The following is a 23,585-nucleotide window of genomic DNA, read 5'->3' as shown; positions in this document are numbered from 1 at the left end:
CAAAAATTGATGATGTAACTACCATTCATTATTATAGTAATATGCCTCATACGCACATAAATTGTATTATCAATTTAGGGTTAAGAGTATTATAATTGTAAATGCAAAACCATTTTATTAAAATGAAAAGGTGATTTATAAAACAAATACTAATATTTTGTTTTTATTATATTAATTTGGTTAAAATATTTCTTTTCTATTCAGAATTAAATATTTTCTTACCTTTCATTAATAGGTAGTATAGATCAATCAGTGTTAAAAGAATTACCCCCTGAACTCCTGGCAGAAATTGAATCCACCATGCCACTTTGTGAACGTGTGAAAATGAACAAACGCAAGCGTAGCACAGTAAATGAAAAGCCAAAATATGCTGAAATCAGTTCAGATGAAGATAATGATAGTGATGAAGCTTTTGAATGTAAGTATCACATAACTTTTTCAGAAAAAGAATTTAAAAGGTAGATTTATGTGTTTGTCTCATAATTCAGGGGGTCAACAAGAGCACAGTAACCTTAATTCTTAATAATCTAGAATCTAGTAGAGCAAGTTATTTTCTTTATATTTTAAAAGTATATGAAAGATGAGATCAGTTGGCACCAAGAAAAATATTTTAAATGAGCTATAATTAGTGTTAAGCACTAGGTATGTATCTGTATGTGTTCATTTATTAAGCTCCTACTATATGCTAGGCACCGAGAACAAAAATACAAATAAGATGTGACCCCTGTCTCAAAGAGTCTTCTGTCTATTGGGGGAAATAATTGAGTAAATGATTGTGGTACAGTGGTAATAGTTAAATCTAGGATGATATGGGAACACATTGGATTGGCATCAAAATCAGAGTGGGGGTTCAGAGAATGCTTACTGGAAGAGGTGACACTTGAGTTGAGTCTTAAAGGACACGTAGGAGATAGCCAATTGAAGAAATATTTAAAACCATACTATCACTAAATTATGAATGGATTAGCCACATTGTGGATTATCTGTGTGGTTTGGACCTGGCTTCTCCTTTTTGCCCAGCTGTGTCCTGGAATTCCTCCCTTGTTTCACTGTTTTCCAGAGCTGGCTTCTTCACTACACAGCTACCTCTCTACAACACTGTGATCACCTGTCTTTGCACTAGACTTGCTATACCTCGCCTGTCTTCCTACTGGCCCACTGAAAAAGTTCTTCTCTTTTATCCCTATCTTCCTTCTTCTGGAGCAAGAGAATTGAGCCTAGCCAAGAGGGGTCAGCAACCTTGTTTGACTTAAACGGCATTCAGTGGAAACAGACTATGGGAGATCTTCACTTGTGTGCCAACTGACTTAGTCATAATGACCAAAAGAAGTGGGAAGATCACCAGTGTGTTCTACCTTTTCCACCTAGTATCCATAGATTGAGGTGTGACAAGCAAGGGCAGGAAGGACAGATGCATGCTGCCATTTTTAAGTGTATATTGCTGATGGAAGCTCTTCACCTCCAAAGTTTTTAACCAATGTTCATTTATTCTGACCTTTTTAAAATTGTGAGTTCTTGAGCTATGAGCAGTAGACTATGACTGAACAAATCTGAACAGTTTTAAGAGTGAAATAAAATATACAGCAAACATAATCTGACATATTTAATTATATGTATGATTGTTATAATTTTGTATTACCTTGAGATGTATTTACACACAGTATATTAAAATGGCTAAGGTTAATTTTTTTATTACAATCAACATTTGGTCATATGGGGACATGATTAGCTCGGGCAAGTAAACAGAGAAAGGATATTTGGTGGCCCAGAATCTCCCTCCCTTTCATATACATGACTCCACTCCCTTCCCTAATATGTTACCACTTCTAGAACATCCAAGAAGTCCCTTAATCACAGATTTATTTTCAATTTTACTTCAATTCCAGTTAATTGATAGTGGCTGCCTGTATTATTAAATTGATGAGAATTCTGAAGCTACCTCACAGATAAGTGGAAAGGATAGCAGAATTAGAAATGTCCGCCAAGTGTAAAATGTAGAGCCACACAGGTCTCATGTTTGTCATAAGTGCAACCCCTATTCTTTTCCTTACTTTCCATTATGAGAGATGCTATTTTATGGGAACAAATAGATTCATCTTAAAGCCATGGATCCCATTCTATCTGTCTTCAAATATTTTGAAAGCTATTATTGCTTATTTAGAGGACCTGAGCTTCAACCCTAGGTAAAAGGAAAGTTTCTCTAGGATTTTAAGGATAAGTGGCCACTAGGGCTATTGATTAGAGTTATGAAAGAAATCCAATTGGAACTTGGAGTCACCAACCAAACTGTCATTATACTGCAGAAGAAGTAATAGTGAAAATATAGCATATTACAAAATGTAACATTATTGGGCTGGGGCTATAGCTCAGTGGCAGAGCACTTGCCTAGCATGTGTGAGACACTGGGTTCAATCTCAACACCACATAAAAATAAATAAAATAAAAGCATTCTGTCCATCTATAACTACAAAATATATATATATATTAAAAATGTAATAAAAGAATTATGAGAACTTAAGTTTCAAGCATTATGCTGCTTTTAAAAGAGACTTTTAAAAAAATAAAGGTTTTAATGTACTTTAATCAATTGGTTTCCTAAAATCAAAAACTAAGGAAATATTTTGTTTAAAGATAGGGGACAGGATTGAAGAATGACTTTGAAAGTTGGGCCACACAGGCTTAGATAACTGTAGAAGAAACATAAAGTCATCAGGTGCCCTGGGGAAAACAAAGAGTGAGTATATAGGAAGCTAAAGAGAATTTTGGAAAGGGAAGGTAAAGAATGCCCAAGTCGTAGTTTATGTACCTCTCACTTGAGTCACTTCCTCTCCCCTGCTTTTTCCAGAGTAATGAGGGAAATGAAAAAAGCCACAGTGAGTTGGGATCCTGGTAACCTCATTACAGCACACACAATGTCATAGAAGTTGTTTGGTTTTGTTATCCTCCACCCCATTTTTATTCAAACTACATAAACTAATGAATATGAAGAAAAATCTCCAGGGTCTATAAACAGTTGTCACAATACAGCATATTATATGTAATTACTAACAACTGTGAGTTTTTTTAAGCATTTTCTGTTCATGAGATTTCACACTAGAGGGGCTGAGGTTGTGGCTCAGTGGTAGAGTGCTTGCCTAGCATGCATGAGGCACTGGGTTTAATCCTCAGCACCACATAAAAATTTAAAAAAAAAAAGATATTGTGTCCACCTAAAACTAAAAAATAAATATTAAATTTTTTTAAGATTTCATGCTAGAAATAGATTTCTTATCAAAATAGTTACAGTGCAGAAAGACTAAAGTAGCTCATTAATTTTGGTTCATATCAGACTTCATATCTGAGATCACAGAATACTACTTTCTGAACAAGTTTGTTTATTAGTTGTCAAATCCTTATTTGGTGGGCATTTCAATACTTGACAAAACATTGAGTGAATATTATAAGAAATGACCTGTTTCTCATAGACATACACACACACACACACACACACACACACACCTACTTATAGTAATATATGAGACAACCCTTAAAAGGGGAAAAATCCTATTTCTCTTCACATACTTCATAACGAAATTCATGACTGATCATGAAGAAAATCATGATTTTAATATATTTGTTTACATTTGTCCTTTATATGATCTCTTGCTATGCCAAACCTATGACCACAAAGAAGTGGAAACAGAATTAAATTCCTTTTCCTGCCATGTTGTTGATAGATTGGACAGAAGGGTTAGAACCAGAAACCAAACTAGACTTCAATAGGAATAGTTAGAGCAGCAGATAAGAGTAAGTAATTGTGTTATCCACATATAAGGACACTGACAGAAGTATAGATAGATGAATGAGCCAGAGATTGACATCCTTAAATCAAAGCCAAGTAGGGAACTCAAAAGGTTTGTCTTGAGTATTTGTGTGTTGATCAGTTAGGCATTCAAAACCAAGACAGTCAGAAGCAAGGGAGTCAAGCAGCAGACTAGAAAGTATGTCTCTGTCAGCAACAAGTATTTCCTCTGATAAGCAGTGTATGATTTCAAGGTAGGACACATCAGTTCTCTACCCTGGTTTTAACTTGATGGTGCCTACACTCTAGAGTAGGTATGATAAATATGTCTCCCTTGTACTTCACTCCACCTGTCACTGCAGAAATTTCTAATCTGTCTTTTTTTCCTGAACTGTGATGCTTTCTTGGGGCTCAGAATTATATTCAACTTAATACTTTAGGCAGCTATTACCAGTTGATCAGAGTTGATATATCAAATGAAACCTGTTTGCCACATTTGCCTAGAGAATCCTGTCAGTCTTGTGATTTTAAACAGAATGCTTAGATTCCTGGAAGGATGGATAAAAGACTGAAAGTAACATATAAACATGCTAATGTAGCATGCATAAACTTCGTCGCTTTTCTCCTTGGGTTTAACAAGCCTGTTGTTGGAGAGCTGAATTCAGTAATTAGTGTTTACAATATTGGTTTATTCTATCTCTGTGGGTTTGTAATGTTAGGTCATAAGAGTCTATGGAATTTATTGCTAAGTTGTGGGTATAACTTAGCTATTAATTGATGACATATTTGGTTACTCATATCTGTAACACAAAAGTTGACTCAACATCCAAATCCTGCTCCCCATCAATAATATAAATGCTTTAACATGATTCTGTTTTTTATCCAAATATTAAATAAAGGTTGTTTTACAAGCCTTAATTAATCTTGACGTTTACATAAAATCTTTACTGACATTGAATACCTTTTATTGAAATGTGTACTGTGTTTTAATTCTCAGAACCTTCCTGTTCTGTTTAGTAACAAACTGAATTAATGTAAAAATTTTTAATTTTAGATAAATCTAAACTTCTGAATAGACAAAATTACTCAATTCCTAGACCCACAGAAAGAATACCCCTCCCCCCCAAACATGGTTCATTTGTAAAGTACAAGTTTTAATAGTCTTTTTAAATGAGGTAAATTATTTGTCATGGGGATTTGCTTCTAGCCTCTAGGAAACGACATAAAAAAGATGATGATAAAGCTTGGGAATATGAAGAACGTGACAGAAGAAGCTCTGGGGATCATAGGAGAAGTGGCCACTCTCATGAAGGAAGAAGGAGTTCAGGTGGTGGTCGTTATCGAAACCGAAGTCCATCAGATTCTGACATGGAAGATTATTCTCCTCCTCCCAGCCTTAGTGAGGGTAAATCATCAGTGTAAACAGCTTTCTTACATACAGATTTAAATTAGGGCTTTATCTTTGAAGAATATTTTATATCTTGTTTTGAGTTACTTAACTCTTGATTTTAATTAAGACAAAAGTAAATATTTAGTTTGGATTTTTTATCATTATTGTTTAAAGTATTTAATGTTGAGGAATAAACTAGGAACAGAAATGGAAATATTTTAAATTGTCATTCCTGCAGTTTAGTATTTCTTTTGTTTATTTCAGTCGCTAGAAAAATGAAGAAAAAGGAAAAACAGAAGAAAAGGAAAGCTTATGAACCAAAACTAACACCTGAAGGTAACATTTTAGGGTTTGTTCTTTTTTGTTTCCTTTTATTTTTGTGCTTCTTGATTATTTTTTGTTTTTTTGTCTTCAGCTTCATTTATCTACTTGGAATCTGGATATAAAAAATTTTTTTTCACTTGCAGAAATGATGGACTCTTCAACTTTTAAGAGATTCACAGCATCAATAGAGAATATTTTGGATAATTTGGAAGATATGGATTTTACTGCATTTGGTAAAATCAATTTAAAATATATTTATTTATCTCTTGTATATACCTAGCTTTTTGCGAATTCTCTAGAGCATTATAGAGGCATGCACTGTGCTATCAAGGTACTTAAAATCTAGTTGTGCATTTAGATGTAGTGCATGTTATCAAGAAATTGAAAACTTTTACACAAAAATCAGATACTAAATTAGTCAAGTCTTTTTTTATAGAAGTCTGGGGGTGAGGGAAGAAGGATCAAATCCAGGGCCTTTAGCCAGGCGTGGTGTAGCACACTTATAATTCCAGCAGCTCCAGAAGGTGAGGCAGAAGGGTCACAAGTTTAAAAACAGCCTCTAAATAAAGAAATAAAAGCCTCAGCAACTTAGTGAGACCCTTTCTCAAAATAAAAAAGGGCAGGGGATGTGGCTTAGTGATTGAGCGCCCCCAGTTCTGTTCCCAATACAAAATAATTAAAAATTTTAAAAAGCAAAAACAAATCCAGGGCCTTTCTTCCATAGGCTCTATAACTGTAGTATCATTGATTTACATCCTCAGGCCCCAATTAGTTAAGTCTCGGTATACCATCTTTTTAGAATCCTGAAAGTACAGCTACAATACTAGGTTAAAAGAATTAAAGAAAAGTCTTAATGCAGGTGAGGTTTGAATAGGCAGAAATAGGAATCTATTCATTTATTGTAATTGTATTTATTGAATCCTTACTGTACCATGTGTGTAGTGCTTTATTTTTACAATAGTATGTAAAGATTATCTCTTTAAATATAAAAATGAGTTCATAAAAACACTGCTTACAATAAATAGAGGTACTCAAAAATCTTATGCTACCTTCAGCTGATAAAAACACTAAGGCCTAATTTATTTGAAAACCTTATGAGAAACGTTAATTCTGATACAATTCCATCTATTTGAGAATACCTTTAAAGGTATGTTGCTCTCTTTATTTTTAATTTTTTATTTTTGGTGCTGGGGATTGAACCTGAGGGTGCTCAACCACTGAGCCACATCCCCAGCCATATATATATATATGTATATATACATATATATATATACACACACGCATACACACACATATATATATATATTTAGCTGTAGATGGACACAATATCTTATTTATTTAATTATTTTTATGTGGTGCTGGGGATTGAACCCATTGTTTCACGCGTGCGGGGCAAGCGCTCTACCACTGAGCTACCACCCCAGCCCCCTTTTTATATTTTATTTAGAGACAGGGTCTAAGTTGCTTAGCACCTCGCTTTTGCTGAGGCTGTCTTTGAACTCATAATCTTACTGCCTCAGCCTCCTGAGCTTCTGCGATTAAAGTGTACCACTGTGCCTGGTCCTCTCTTTATTTTAAAAGTGTTTGTTCTGTGAAAATTAGTGTAAATAACATTGTTTTTTATGATCATGTTGAGTATCAGTTTCATCTTTTTAAAAACTTCGCAATTCTATACTGAGAAATTGTCTTCTGTGTCATTTAGGGTCCCAAAAGGAAAACAGAAGCACTCTCAAATTAGGATACTTTGAGGTGGAGTTATTTACAAATAGATTAATTATGAAGATGGGGGTGAAGTAGTGCCAGAACCCAGAGTTAACTGCCATGGACTGTTACCATCCCTACACCCAAATGAATAAGGGTAAAGAGAAATCATAAGAATTCACTTAATAGGAAAAAAAAATGTTATAGAGCAGGTACAAAAGAAGCAGTATTTTTGGACAGATCCAGCCTGAGACCTCATAAGAAAGGAGTCAGGGATATAAATAGCCTGACCTCACTCTCCTTCTCTTTGATCTTCTGACAGGGTACCCCACTGGCTGAACCCAAACAGAAGCCAGAGGGCATGGGAGACTATTGATGTAGTTCATACAGGTCAGCCTCCTGGGACAGAGAGAATGGTTGAAAAGGGTCAACAGTGTATCTGTCTACTATAGTAAAGACAAGAGAGCTGTCTGTCTTCCCATTTTAGTCAGAACTCTTTAATTTTACTCCTTCCCCTTTTCATTTAGGGTTTGCTTGAGATTTACAAAGGCCTTTTAATTTATTTGTTTAGTTTATTTATATTTTTGTGGTCAAATTTTTTATTAAAAGTTAAACTTACCATCTTGAGCTATTTCTTTTACCTAAATTCTATATTTGTTTGTTTGGTTTTTTAGGTGATGATGATGAAATTCCTCAGGAACTGCTCTTGGGAAAACATCAACTTAATGAACTCGGCAGTGAATCCGCTAAAATTAAAGCAATGGGTATAATGGATAAGGTATCTCAGTAAAGTAAAATTTATAAATTTTCTGTTCTTTTTTTTTTACTGGGGATTGAACTTGGGCACTCAACCACTGAGCCATATCCCCAGCCCTATTTTGTATTTTACTTAAAGACAGTGTCTCACTGAGTTGCTTCGTGCCTTGCTATTGCTGAGGCTAGTTTTGAACTCGTGATCCTCTTGCCTCTGCCTTCTGCACTGCTGGGATTACAGGCATGAGCCACCACACATAATGTTTTCAGGGTAAATTTATAAAGTTTATGGAAATAATAATGAAAACTCATTATTCTTAAAAAGTCCTTGAGTGAAAGTAGTATACTATAGATATTATAAGGAAAATTATATTATTGTTTTGAAAGAGCATGGGCCTTGAAATTTTTTTCAGTTTTACAAATATTTAGATTATTAAATGCAGAAATACACTACATTTTTCTTTGACCTTTACTCATTTAGGGTTATTAAAGAGTAGATGTGCAATTTTAACATGTTACGTCCCATGGTATAGAATATTGGTTTTAAAATTGTTATTAAATATATATAGCCTCATTTTTTTAGTGAGTTGTCTTCCTGTGAGTGCACTGTCACTAAGAAATAGTTTTATTTCACTAACGAAATAGCAAATTATTTTACCAGTGATAACTGCAAGCAACAGTGACAGCATCAAGATTTAGCTTCCTGAGCCAGGCACTGTGGAGCATATCTATAATTCCAGCTCGGAAGGCTGAGGCAGGAGGATTGCAATTTTAAAGAAACTCAGTGAGAATCTGTCTCTAAATAAAATATAAAATACGACTGGGGATGTGACTCAGTGGTTGAGTACCCCTGAGTTCAGTCCCCTATACCCCCCCCATCTACCCGCCCCCCAAAAAAGAGTTAGCTTCCTGCAGTCTTTATCTGCTGTCATTCACACCTTAAATTGCTGTGTGATTGCTATACAAAGAGAGTTTCACGACAATTTCCCTCTCCTTCTCTTCTGACCAAGGTCCTTTCTGTACAACATTGTAACTGAGTCTTAAGTTTCCTGGTCTATAATGTAGATACAATGATCTAATCTTCAGAAATACTAAAAGAATTAATAAAAATATTATGTTGACTTGTGGAATCAATTCCAAGCAATTTAATCCTGTTTAACTTTTCTATTTTATAATTTTAAAGCAACCTATAAAGTATTTTGATGTTTTTATAAACCTAAAGTATAATTGGTTCTTCATTTTTTGCTGAAATATTATGCCATGAATTTGATTTTTAAAGCCAGACATAGCACAGTTAACATTTATTGTGCCATTAGTTCACACCAGAATTTCTATATATGGTTGGAGATATTGGTATAGTTGTGTATAAGAATATGTCAAGAGTTTTTTGAGGTGCCTATGCCAGTCTTAGATATTTCTTAATTCCATAATTACATGTTAGTTAATATTTCAACTTATTTGCAAAGGCAAATTTGCTAGATACAACCAAAGTATAGATATTTATGAAAAGTCTCAATGCTTTAATCTATTATGAAATAGTCCAAAGTAGTGTTTAGGGAAATTTGCTTCTGTACTACAGCATGAGTAATCAAACTGGGTTTAACATCAGTTGCTTTGTTGATCTCCTGTTGGCTCTTCTGGCTGATTTGGTTGAATGTCCCGGCAGCATGCTAGGAACTAAGTAGAGTACTATTAAATCAAGAGAATCTGAGTAAACAGTTACCTCCTGATGATACTAACTTTTTAAATACAGAAAACATCCTTTGTAAGAAACTAAACAGGAAACATTTTTTAAATGTCTAAGAAGGATTTCTAAATAAAGCCATGTTGTTTCAATTCACGTTCATAACTTTTATCATTCACCTTTTCATGCTTCCGTTATTCAAAATGCTATCTGGGATTATAAATCTGCTGAATAACATTATAGTGTGAAGCTAAGTGATAATTAAATCAGTGGGTGAAATCTTTAATGTATACATGTGTTCATGTGCAAATTCACTGTCACTTCCACAAGGGCAGAGGGCCCAGCATCAGAACACATGAGTCTTACCTGGATATATGCCCATTCTCTTTTCTCAGGGTGTTTTCAGAAAAAGTTGAATAATTCTTTACATACATGGAATTTAAGGTTCTTTGAAGGGAAGCTATTTTTTCCCCACTCTTTCAAGTAGTAATGATGTGTTTTCCACAGCCCAAAAGGAATAATTGTTTTTTGAACAATTTATAGTTTTTTGCCAGTAATTGATAAAAAAAATTTATGTTCCCATTTTAGCTTTCAACTGATAAAACTGTGAAAGTCCTAAATATCTTGGAGAAAAATATTCAGGATGGATCAAAACTCTCCACTTTGTTAAATCATGTAAGTGTAAATTAATATTGTTGATTTTACCCTTAATATTGTTAAGATACAAATTTTTTCACAAGCAACTTCAATTTATATGGAAAATTCCATATTTCATAATTTGAGCTTATTACTACAAATTATTAGTTGCATTTCTTAACATTTCTAATAGAATTTCACTTTTAGTAATTCAAAATTAGTGTTATACATTGTCAATTTCCAGCTTTACCATGAAAAGTCAGATAACCTTTTTTTTAATATTTTTTTTTAGTTGTAATTGGACACAATACCTTTATTTCACTTTTATTTTTATGTGGTGCTGAGGATCGAACCCAGGGTCCCGCACGTGCGAGGCAAGTGCTCTACCACTGAGCCACAACCCCAGCCCCCACCAGATGACTTTTTTTATTTTAAAAGTGAATCTTAACTTTGCTCTTCCTTGTATGAGTGTTTAAATTTCATTTTATAATGTTGTATAAGTAGTAAATCTTTTTGTTGATCTTTTAGAAAAAAGTGAGAAATGTTATGCTGATTTCCTAATGTATACTAAAACATTAATCTTTTATATGCCGTTTTTATACCTAGTTCAAAGGTAGGTGAAAGGATTCAATGTATTAGTTCATGTAGTGTTTAAAACCATATCTGGCATGTTGTAACTATACACTAAATGTTAACTGTAACTGTTACTGCATTTTAATATGTTTATATCAAAAACAATTGGAACATGGTTGCAGTGGTTTATGAATTGACCAAAGTACATTTTCAGACATCTACCTTCCTAGATTGTAGCTAACTTTATAAATCACTTATGCATTCAAATTGATCTTGATATTTCTAACATTAATGAAAACAAACATTGATGTTTATAGGAATTTAGTGTAAGAGATAAGATTTAGGGAAGTTTTAAGTCAATGAACTTTCTTTTTTTAAAAAAAGTCTAGGGGATGGGTTGAGGTTGTAGCCCAGTGCTAGACCACATGCCTTTTGTGAAGGATGCCTGGTTCTGGGTTCATTCCCCAGCACCACATAAAGGAAAAGAAAAAACACAGTGGGGTGGGGGACTTGCATATATGTCAGCAGTAGAGCTCTTGCCTAGCATGCATAAGACCCTAGATTTTATCCACAGCACCACAATTTAAGATGAAAGGCGGGGGGGAGCCTGGAGAAAATTTTCAAAACATAAAAAAGTTCATACTCTCCTATAGCACTGGCCACTTTTAATACTTTTGAGATATAACCACAGATCCATTTTTGGATATATGTGTGGGTGTGTGTATTTATAACACACTAAATTTTGTTTTATCTTATGAAATAATTTGGTGTTTTTAGAAGCCACAGGTTTGCTAAGTATCCATATGGAATAAGACATGGAGAAAAAATAGTCTTAGGTGGTAGTTCTCTGAATTATTAAATGTGTGGTTGTTTTTTTTGTTTTTTTGTTTTTTTTTAGGTTCTGGAGGTTGAACCTAGGAACTCTACCTCTGAGCCATAGCCCCAGCCCTTTTTATTTTTTGTCTTGACAGAGGATCTTACTAAATTGCCAAGGCTGGTAACATCAGCCTTGTGATCCTCCTGCTTAAAACCTCTGAGTAACTGAGATTATAGGAGTGCACCCCTGCACCTGGCCTATATCTATACTTTATAATTATTATTTTTTGTAGTTGTAGATGGGTGGAATGAAATGCCTTTATTTGTTTATTTTTATGTGGTGCTCAGGATTGAACCCAGTGCCTCATACATGCTAGGCAAGTGCTTTGCCACTGAGCTACAGCACCAGCCCTGTATCTATACTTCTCAATACCCTCTTTTTTAGACTAGTTTTGACATATTTTTTTTTTTTATTGTTGTTTGGTTTTTTGTTGCTAGGGGTTGAACCTAGGGCCATGTATGCTGGGCAAGCACTCTACCCACCGAGCTACATTCTCATCCCCTTGGCTAGTTTTTTAATCATATGGAAAAAAGGCTAAAAGAAACCTGTAGTGGCAGTCTACTCTATTGTTTCTATAAGTTACTTAAAACTTTGCCAAGAAATTATGGGTTCTGGGACTGGCAGTGTAGCTCAGTTGTAAAGTACATGCCTACCATTCATAAGACCCAGAAGTAATACTATAACATGAAGTTTGTATTTCATAAAAAAGAATGTGATAGGGCCTGGGTCGTGGCTTCGTGGTAGAGCGCTTGCCTAGCAAGTATGAGGCACTGAGTTCAGTTCTCAGCACCATATATAAGTGAATAAATAAAAAAACAGTTTATCAACTTTAAAAAATATATTAATAAAAAAAAGAATGTGGTAAAAATATTTGCACTTTTAATAGTAAGCTTTAAAGTATTCCCTCCCAGTTGTAATGTCAAGTTGCTAATGTGTGAAGTAAAAGGAAGTCTTTTGTCAGTTGTTGAATTATCTACTTTAGAAAATGAGTTATGTCTTCAGTAGTCTTTATATCACTACTTTGGGTGCGGTGAAGTTGCTGATGTTTGATTCTAAGGTCTCTCATGCATGGTAATAAGCGCATGCTCTACAACTCAGTTATATTGCCAGCACTGAATATTTCTACTTTTAATTTCAGTTTCAGAAATACAGTGTGGTTAATAAACAAGTATTAGGAACTGCTCAGTCAATAAATTTGACTACTTATAAATAAAAACTTTCCATGTTAATTTCTCTTTGTTTTTACTTAAAAAGTTATTTTAACTATCATATTTATACCCAAGACACAAAATAAGTTTTTATGCAGTGTAGTGTGGTAAGTTAAAATCTTAGATCTAGATAAAGTACACGAAAAGTAAAGGTAACCATAATTTATCACTGGAGTGTCACCTACTGGGGAAATTAGGAGGCAAGTATATCATGTTTGCAAATACTGATAACAAAATTTTAAAAAAAGAAAACCTTGCCTAAAGTAATATAGTATTTGTGCTTTATTCCGGATATTCTTTCAGAGTATGCACATCAAAATCCTGTATTTTCTACCATTGAAAATCAAATATATCAGAATTTTTTATTGATGTTGTAGACTTATACATGTGTTTATTTCCACTTCATTAAACATGTGCTCTTTTATAGAATAATGATACCGAAGAAGAAGAAAGGTTATGGAGAGACCTTATTATGGAGAGAGTTACAAAATCAGCAGATGCCTGTCTTACAACTATCAACATTATGACATCCCCTAACATGCCAAAAGCTGTATACATTGAAGATGTAATAGAAAGAGTTATACAGTACACTAAATTTCATTTGCAAAATACACTTTATCCTCAGTATGATCCTGTTTACAGATTAGATCCTCATGGAGGTTAGTTTGTCCATGTATGTGGGTAGTTTTGAATATAATATCAAAAATGTCTGTTGTAAATTTTCCCATGTTAGATGAGTCAGAATATAAGAAATATATAAAATATTCCATTTTAAAATGGAATCAAAACTATTAGATCACATAAATCATACCAAACATTGACTTTGGCTTTGTATTTGAGTAGAATATAGAACTCTTAGTTAATATAGTGTTTCCCTAATTATGATTTTTTTTTTTTTAGCACTGAGAGGTTAGCATCCTAATCTGAAAATCTAAATGCTCTGAAATCTGAAACTTTTTAAAATTCGTGGGTTTTTTTCCCTTTTATTAATGCATTGTAGTTATGTTTGGCAAAATGAACCCAACTATTATGTATAACTACATGCATAGAATTTGATTTACTCCATTTCAGTCCCAAGTTCTACCATTCTCACCATCCTTACTCCTGAAATCTGAAGCTTTGTGAACACCATCAATAATGCTCAAGAAATTTGGGGATTTTGGAGTATTTCATATTCTTGTCTTAAGGATGCTCAACTGGTAAAGTCTATGCAAGTAGTACAAAATCTGAAGAACTTCGAAATCCAAAACTCTTTGTTTCCAAAAATTACATAAAGGATACTTAACCTGTATTTATGTATGATTGAAGGTACTTTTACTAGTCAAGAGAAAAATCCCAGATGCTCCTATTTCTGTTACCACTTTTCCCTAATTTTACCAAGGTAGTTTTCTCTTTTAATAAATAACTGGCTTTATTTGCCAGATTGTGTTTTAATGTAGCCAGAAACAAGATTGTGTTCTTTTAATTCAGAAAATCGATTTTAGCATTCATTATGGAAAAATATTAAAAGTTGCTATTTTCCTTATCTTGATATTTCTTTCTTTTTAGGAGGGTTATTAAGTTCAAAAGCCAAACGAGCTAAATGTTCCACTCATAAGCAGAGAGTAATAGTAATGCTTTATAACAAAGTTTGTGACATTGTTAGCAGCCTGTCAGAATTGCTAGAGATACAACTTCTTACAGACACAACAATTCTTCAGGTAACTTTTTTTTCTTTCTTTAAGCATTTTGTAAATTTTTAGATGAAACAATATAAGAATAGAGGATCTGATGAAGTCTTGTGTAATCTTGTTTTACTCAGTAATAATGTCATTTCCACATTAATTTTTCCCATTCAGACAATGTTATAATCAAATTAAAGTTCAGGGGAGTTTTAAAAAGAAACATTTTGGCTAGAAGAGAAATGAATGTAGTATAAATTCCAAACTCTAAATTCTTTGAAAGCTATTTCCTTTACAATATGTCAGGATATTTTCACACAGGAAAATGAATGGTTTTTGTTTCTTTATATTTACATGGCATTTATTAATTTAAAAGATAGATATTAGAAAAATGTCAGCTATGAATCAAGGTAACTAATGTATGGGCTAATGTCCTTGAGAGATGAAGGGGAACAGAGAAGGGAATAGATACTGACTACATGAGGGAAAGAAAATGCCCTCTCTATGTCTTCTGGTAAAGTTATATGTTTTTGGAGTCTCAACTAGTAAGATACAATATTACTAAAATCAACTAAAGATATTTACTTATTTTTTCTTTTCAGGTTTCATCCATGGGAATAACACCATTTTTTGTGGAAAATGTCAGTGAACTACAGTTGTGTGCCATTAAATTAGTCACTGCAGTAAGTATAATCAATTTGTATTTTTAGTTATTCCCCAGTAAAATAATATTGACATCATTTAGTCCAGACTTGGAAAATTAATGTAGATTCCTGGATTCAAGTAGGTTAATTTTGCTATCAGGATTATTTTATGTGTCTTATTAGATTCTGTGAACTAAGGATTCATCTTTTTGTTCCATGAATTTGTCCAATTAATCTGTGTTCCAGCTAAAAATTCCTTAATATTTATAATAAAATCAGAATGGTCTGAAGTCACTTAAATTTTGTCTTATTTCCATATCCAAAATATCATACCAAATGATACAATATATTCTTTGACTTCTTTTTTTAGTTGTAGATGGTTACAATAAATACCTATATTTATTTTTTTTTATATGGTGCTTAGGATCGAACCCAGTACCTCACACCTGTTAGGCAAGTGCTATACCACTGAGCTACAACCCCAACCCTATTCTTTGACTTTTATAAGAATGTTGTAATCAATAACAGAAAATTTGAGCAAATTGTCTTAAGACATTACCATTGAAAATGAAACATCTTCATTCTAAATAAATAATATTTTTATTACATTATCATTTTTGCTTTGTTTTCTAATATAATAGTTTAATTTGTAATCTTATAATTACTTAACAGGTATTCTCAAGATATGAAAAACATAGGCAGTTAATTTTGGAAGAAATTTTTACTTCACTTGCAAGATTACCAACCAGCAAGAGGAGTTTAAGGAACTTCAGGTAACTAATTATAGAAGTAGTCAAGTAATGAAGTACTTCGTAATATTATAACCAGGATACATTTATTCATCATTTCTGCCTGATTTATATTCTTTTTGTTCTAATGACTAAATAAAAGGCAGTTTAGTTAGAACATCATGAAGAGTAGCTTAGATATGGGGAATCATATTTGGGGAATTCAAAGTAGTTCAGTCATCCTCAAACGTCAGGATCTATGGCAGTATTTTATAATTTTGGTTTATATAATTAATCAACAAACATATGACAAAATGTTCAATATCTCTAGCAATTACAGAAGTGCAAATCAAAACTACTCTAACATTTCATCTCACTCCAGTCTGAATAGCAGCTATGAAGAATACAAACAATAAGTGTTGGCGAGGATATGGGGGGAAAGGTACACTCATACATTCCTGGTGGGACTGCAAATTGGTGCAGCCAATATGGAAAGCAGTATGGAGATTCCTTGGAAAATTTGGAATGGAATTACCATTTGACCATCTATCCTACTCCTCACAATATACCCAAAGGACTTAAAAATAGCATAATACAGTTATGCAACCACATCAATGTTTATAGAACAATTCACAATAGCTAAATTGTAGAACCAACCTAGATGCCCAGTAGATGAATGGATAAAGAAACTATGGTGTATATATATACACATACACACACACACACACAATGGAATATTACTCAGCATTAAAAGAGAATAAAATTATGGCATTTGCAGGTAAATAGATGGAATTGGAGAATATTATGCTAAGTGAAGTAAGCCAATCCCAAAAAACCGAAGGCCAAATGTTTTCTCTGATATATGGATGCTAATCCATAATGGGTATGAGGGTGGTGCATGGGAGGAATGGAGGAACTTTAAATAGGGCAAAGTGGAGGGAGAGGAAGGAAAGGGGCATGGGGATAAGAAAGACTGTGGAATGAGATGGACATTATTACCCTATGTACATGTATGAAGACACACACAAAAAAAGAGTGAGGCCTATGACTTGGACTTAATTTTAAATAGTCGTAAGCCATTGAATGTTTTGGAAAGAGCTGAAAGATTACTTTTCACAGCAATATAAAGAATAGACATGAGGGCTGAATACTTTTAAATCACTAAGTACACTGTAATAAGGAATGTTATCCATTGCTATGGTATTATTGTCTTTGTTGTCAAAGGGAATTCTTTAGTGATTATGTTGACCTGGCATGTAGGTTTATTTTTTAGATTACTTTGAAGGCTGTCTTCTATAATTATTTTTATCTTAATTTACTTTTAGACTCATGTTTATTGATAAATGTCTGTTATCTGTTAACCCTGAAAAAAATAACTATCAATATATAAAAGAACTCTTATTTTTGTACAACCTCTGTAGAACAAAGCACTTGTCAATTGATTTTTCATAATCTGTGCCACTGACATCATACTCACAAATGATCAAGAGTTGAATTTGTATTCAATTTTTTTTAAAGAGAGAGAGAGAATTAATATTTATCTTTTAGTTTTTGGTAGACACGACATATTTATTTTATTTTCATGTGGTACTGAGGATCGAACCCAGTGCCCCGCACATCCCAGGCGAGCATGCTACTGCTTGAGCCACATCCCCAGCCCCAAAGAGTTGACTTTGTATTCAATTTTAATACCAAATGACACTTCATTCAGCAGATGGAAACTGAAAGCTTTTATCATTTCAAAGTCATTTTGATAAACATTCAGTAATTTTTCATTATAAATTTATCTGCAGTGCATATAAAATAGAAATTTGGATTAACTATTGTATTTTTCTTCTGGCTACTTTAATTATCTGAGCACACACTGCATTGGCATTTATTTGGTATTTTTTATTACTCATTAAAAATAATTAGACCTAAGAACACTGTTAGAAGGACTAAAGACAATGCTTAGAAATATTAGTAAAACTGAAACTTTCAGATAATGATTGACTTGTAAAATAAGATTTTCTTCATACCCCATATAATTCAAACCATTTTTTCCTTACTAAAGGTTAAATAGTAGTGATATGGATGGAGAACCTATGTATATTCAGATGGTTACGGCACTGGTTTTACAACTTATTCAGTGTGTAGTACATTTACCATCATCAGAGAAGGACTCTAATTCAGAAGAAGACTCAAATAAAAAAGTAAGGAAATATTTTAAAGTTTTATAACTTTGCACTTTAACAATCAGAAACACATATATTCTCTGTAATTCTTTAAAAAAACTGAAGTTCTTAATTACGATTTCATGATTGGCCTTTTAGTTCTTATAGAGCATTGGATAAGGTTTTAGAAGACTGGAATTCTAGTACTGATTTGTAGCTACAGGTCATAAAACATGCAAATCTTTTTGACCATTTTGGGTTTCTTCTCCAGCTGTAAAATGAAGGTAATAATACTTAACAGGCCTACTATCCCAGATTGTGAAACTCCAGTGAGATATTGAATATGAAAGTGAATATAACTCTAACATGTAACATAAATGTGCAACATATAAATATAATTGATATGGAATTCATATGGAAATGTGTTTATGCCTTCCCTGATAGGTTACTCTTTACTAAGGTTTTCTCTGGTATCTTTGTTTTTGTGTTGTTTTGTTTGTTTGTTGTTATTCTGGGAATTGAAGCAAGGCCTCTTTCCATTGCTACGCAAGTGCTCTACCGTTTGGCTATACCCCTATCCCTCTCTTGGTTCTAATAGACTCAGTTGACACTTGGACTTTTCCAAGTTCTATAGTTGTACCCCCAAAAAAGTTTAAGAAACAGAAATAGTTTTATTTGTCTATTCTGTTATAGCTAAATACTAATAAATATTACTAATATGTCATAGTTGACAAATATTGTCCAAAAAGTTGAGATCCTGTTTGTTTCTCTCCTCCTTTTTTTTTTTTTTAAAAGACCTTTATTTTGTTTGTTTATTTTTATGTGGTGGTGAGGATCAAACCCAGTGCCTCACATGTGCCAGGCAAGTGCTCTGTCACTGAGCCATGACACCAGCCCCTATTTCTCCCCTCTTCTGGTCCCATTGTTTTGTCTCTAATCTTCATTTGTTTACCATAGGGGCCCAGTATCATGAGTATGTTTATCTTCTTCCATTAATTTATTTACCATTATAGATTTCAGTAGGACTATTTTGTTTTTAAAATGTACATAAATGATAGTGATATATGTACAGTTAATATTTTCAGTCAAGATTTTGGGGAGGGGCATGTGCTGCGGATTGAACTCAGGACCTTGTGCTTATAAGGCAAGCACTCTACCAACTGAGCTATATTGCCAGCCCTCAAGATTGTTTTTAATACACATAACTCAGGTTCGTTTTTAGTTAAATTAATAAAGCTATAGTAGAATGTTGTCATAACCTAAAGCAAATGCTTTTTAGATGTACTTAGAAGTATAATTATTAAATTATAGAATACATATATTAATTTCACTTAATGTTGTCAGTTTGCTCACCAAAGTGATATTTTAGTTTACGTTTCTTTATTATTATTATTTTACCTAGTATGGTCATTATGAAATTATATCAGAGTTTTATTTCATGTTTCCCTAATGAATATTAGTGAGTTTGAGCCCCTTTCCTTGTATTTGTAAACATTTGGATTTCTTCTGCTATGTGTTGAATATTTATATCCTAATCTTAAAATTTGCAATTAATTTGTTGGATTTTCCTTTGAATTATATTCCATTGTTTCATAAACTTTGGGGTTGGAGTATTCTTTGGTTGGTTTTTGTTTTGCTTTTGCTTTTTGTTGTTGTTGTTGTTGTTGCATTGCTGAGGACGGACCCCCAAGGCCTCATTCATACACTAAGCACGCATGCATTCAGTTACCACTGAGCTATACCCCCAGCCCTGAAAAATTATTTTTGTACTTTTAGTTCTTATCTTCTTATCCTGACTCACTACATCTTCACTCTTAAATATTTTAACAAACTCTACCAGTATTTTTATCCTTATAGTTTTAAAATTTGTTTAGTATGCTAACTGTGGCTTTTCTTTTTTTTTATAGAAAAGAATAAATATTTAGTTTTTGAATGTATTTATTACCTCTGTTTAGTAATAACATGGCAGTAGCAACAATAACTTATTTCTTACATCATTATAAGTTCATTTTTCTCACTATAGGTTGACCAGGATGTTGTCATTACCAACTCTTATGAAACAGCTATGCGAACAGCCCAAAACTTCCTTTCCATCTTCCTTAAAAAGTGAGTAAAATGAACTTAAGTCTGATTTTTATTTTCCACAGTATATACTTTATTTAGAAAAAAGATGAATCCAGTTTCCTGCCATAATCTGAACCTAGGGTACACCTCCCTGGTCCTTGCTTTCCTTATCTTTAAAATGAGGCTGTTAGAATATTAACAGTTTAAAAATTTTTTACTTTCTTATGTTAGACCTTAAGGTACTGCATTGAAGTTCTATAATTTTTCTTCACTAAATTTTGAGATATTTTACTCAAAGTTTGTGGAGAGAGGTTACTTAGCGTCATAATTAACATAATTATGGAGAGAAAAAAACAGTGGTTGTTTTTTAAAAGTTGTTATGGTTTCCAGAAAATAATGTTAATTTTGGTTAATAAGTGAATTCCCTATACTGGGGGGAAAAATGGGGTTTGAGAAATAGATCCATAGATCATATTTTGTCTAATGTCCTCACATACGTCTTGTTTCTAAAATACAGAGAAAAGATAAATCAGTTAACAAGTTTAGTTGTAATAGTAATCATGTCACCTAAATTAACATCCTTTTCATTATTTGTCCTTGAATAGATGTGGTAGTAAGCAAGGTGAAGAAGATTATAGACCACTCTTTGAAAATTTTGTTCAAGACCTTCTTTCAACAGTCAATAAGCCTGAATGGCCAGCTGCCGAACTACTCCTTAGTTTGTTAGGGAGACTGTTGGTAAGAGTATAGCATTTAAAGATTATTAGATTTCTAGAAGACAACATAATGAGGATGTACTCTGATTCACAGATGATGAATTCTTTAAAAATGTGTAAGGAAATATGAACATTGCATCTCTATTTTTGCATGTGTATAACTGTACACTATATTACCAGTACTTTGTGGAAAACTTTAAAATGTGAATTTTAGTAGTTTCATTTTATTATATAAGAAAACAATGCTTTAACATTTTTGGTTTGGTTTAGTTTGGTTTGATTTGGTTTGGGGCTATTAACATTCTTAGTTTAAAACATCTCAACAATGAGCCACAAGTTATTTTATTTACTCATTTCAAAGCATGAAACTAACTAATTTGAAATCTTCATCATCTTTAAGAGTATTTCCAAAACTATATGGTTTTAGTCCTCATGAAATACAATAAGAAAATGAAAAGAAATATTGTGATTTTTCTTTTTACTTTTAAAGTACATTTGGATTTGTACAATATAAACTGTGACAAAGCTTTTGAGAACTTTTTGTGAACTGGGAAATATGTTAATATTATTCTAAAACTATTTAATGTTTCATAGGCATCAGAATTCAACCCCTAAGAAATTCTTACTCAGTAACATTCAATTTTATACAGTTGAGTCTGTACTTTTTAAAAAGTGACTATGCTTTATCTGTAAATTTTTTTAGCAAATGAAAATGTTCAGATTTCACAAAACCATAAGGCAAAAATCACTTTATGGACAATACACAAGAAAAAAAGTTTAAATTCCAAATAGTTCAACATAGATTTAAAATTTATAATTTTACAATAATTATTAAATATAAAATGGTAAATTTATATTAAATATAAAATTACTTAATTTTGATGTTTAGGTTCATCAGTTCAGTAATAAGTCAACAGAAATGGCTTTAAGAGTGGCATCTCTTGATTATCTTGGAACTGTTGCTGCACGACTAAGGAAAGATGCTGTTACAAGCAAAATGGATCAAGGCTCTATTGAACGAATTTTAAAACAGGTATTGAGATAAAGATTTAAAATTATGGAGATAAATAATAGTTAATTTCTTTAGATGTTTTTACATTAGTGTTTTATTTGTAGTTTCAAAATAAGATTTATACTTCTAAAAGTGGACTTTTTGAAGTTCCAAAGATGAATTTAATACTTTAGGGTGAATTATGTAAAGTCCTTAGTTTACTTTTTTTTTTTAACTACTGTTGTGAATGCATAATATTATTTTTATATTTGGTTTGGCTTAATGGAGATATAGCTCAGTGGTAAAGTGGTCACCTAGAATGCTTACAGCCTAGGGTTTCAATTCTTAGCATCACCAAAACAAAACAAAAAAAGCTATGTTTGGTTTGACATTTAAATTTTTTTAATTACTAAGATGGTGATGTGGCGTGCCCATTCAGATTATTTTGTATCTTTAAATGTTGTACATCTTATATTAGGGAGGGTTGGAGAGGGCTTCTTTTCAGATTATATTATTAAAGAGTGTTCATCTAAGGGAAAAGTTGTTTTATTGTTTCATATATTCTTTTTAAAAAAAATATTTTGTTAGTTGTTGATGGAACTTTATTGACTTATTTGTGGTGCTGAGAATAGAACCCAATGCCTCACACATTCTAGGCAAGCACTCCACCACTGAGCCACCACCCTAGCCCTTTTTTATATTCTTTCAAAGTATGGATAAAAAATTAATTTTCTAGTCTTATGTTCAAAACTGTGTCCACGTTGGTAGAAACGCCTGTTTTTCACAATTTGTTACATTTGCTTTGTCATTCTCTTTCAAAGTATGCACATCTTTTTTTTTAATGTTTATTTTTTAGATTTTTTTTTTTTTTAGGTGAACACAATATCTTTATTTTATTTTTATGTGGTGCTAAGGATAGAACCCAGTGCCTCACGCATGCCAGGCGAGCACGCTACCAGTTGAGCCACATCCCAAGCCCCTGCACATCTTTTTGTGGGACTGTGATGGAACAAAGGAAACTCCATCTACTGAGTTATGTCCCCAGTTCTTTTCTTTATTTTTATTTTGAGAAAGAGTCTCACTAAGTTGCCAAGGCTAACCTTAAACTTGTAATCCTCCTGCCTCAGTCTCCCAAGTCTCAGGGATTACAGGCGTGTACCACTACACCCTGCTTATATATGCACTTATTATTATTTTTAAAAATATTTTCTGAACCATTCGTGGTTAAATTAGACATAATACCCCTATTATCCCTACTGTATTCTCTAGAACATTGGTTTTCAAATTGTGATTCCCTGTCAAGCTGCACCGATATTTATATGACATGGGAACTTCTTAGAAGTATAAATTTTTTAGGACCTTCTCTGTGTTTACTGAATCAAAAATTCTCAGAGTGTGGCAGTTACTCCTCCAGGTGATTGTAATGAATGCTAAAGTTTGAGAGCCACTGTTTAGTGTATATTTCTGCAAATAAGAGCTCTCACTTAAATATCCATAGTATAGCTATCAAAAGTGAAAAATTATCATTAATGTTAATATAAATACTACTATCTAATGTAATACTATCATTCCTATTCTATTTAATAGATTATAACTTACTGCTACATTATTTTAATGTTCAAATTATCCTACATTTGCCCAATTTGACTCTGTAAGCAGTCTTTTGTGTCCTTTTGATATGTCCCATCATTCTTTAAGGAC

At 32.8% G+C, this 23,585-nt stretch overlaps 1 protein-coding gene across 4 annotated transcripts in view; it reads left to right on the top strand.

Annotated features, from left to right (window-relative positions):
* Nipbl (NIPBL cohesin loading factor) overlaps positions 1-23,585 on the top strand; it is a 174,319-nt gene that overhangs the window by 111,411 nt on the left and 39,323 nt on the right. For all 4 annotated transcript variants that reach the window (XM_026401800.2, XM_026401802.2, XM_026401799.2 and 1 more), the window contains 14 exons: positions 236-418; positions 4,989-5,186; positions 5,436-5,507; positions 5,639-5,728; positions 7,871-7,974; positions 10,222-10,308; positions 13,355-13,586; positions 14,476-14,627; positions 15,191-15,271; positions 15,905-16,005; positions 18,014-18,152; positions 20,137-20,219; positions 20,783-20,915; positions 21,783-21,926. In XM_026401800.2, the coding sequence (XP_026257585.1) occupies positions 236-418; positions 4,989-5,186; positions 5,436-5,507; positions 5,639-5,728; positions 7,871-7,974; positions 10,222-10,308; positions 13,355-13,586; positions 14,476-14,627; positions 15,191-15,271; positions 15,905-16,005; positions 18,014-18,152; positions 20,137-20,219; positions 20,783-20,915; positions 21,783-21,926 (1,799 nt within the window). The remainder of the gene's footprint in view (positions 1-235; positions 419-4,988; positions 5,187-5,435; positions 5,508-5,638; positions 5,729-7,870; positions 7,975-10,221; positions 10,309-13,354; positions 13,587-14,475; positions 14,628-15,190; positions 15,272-15,904; positions 16,006-18,013; positions 18,153-20,136; positions 20,220-20,782; positions 20,916-21,782; positions 21,927-23,585) is intronic.

This window comes from Urocitellus parryii, chromosome 1 (genome assembly GCF_045843805.1).
Source record: "Urocitellus parryii isolate mUroPar1 chromosome 1, mUroPar1.hap1, whole genome shotgun sequence".
In the NCBI taxonomy this organism is placed as follows: Eukaryota; Metazoa; Chordata; class Mammalia; order Rodentia; family Sciuridae; genus Urocitellus; species Urocitellus parryii.
This window is presented reverse-complemented; position numbering and strand designations above follow the sequence as displayed.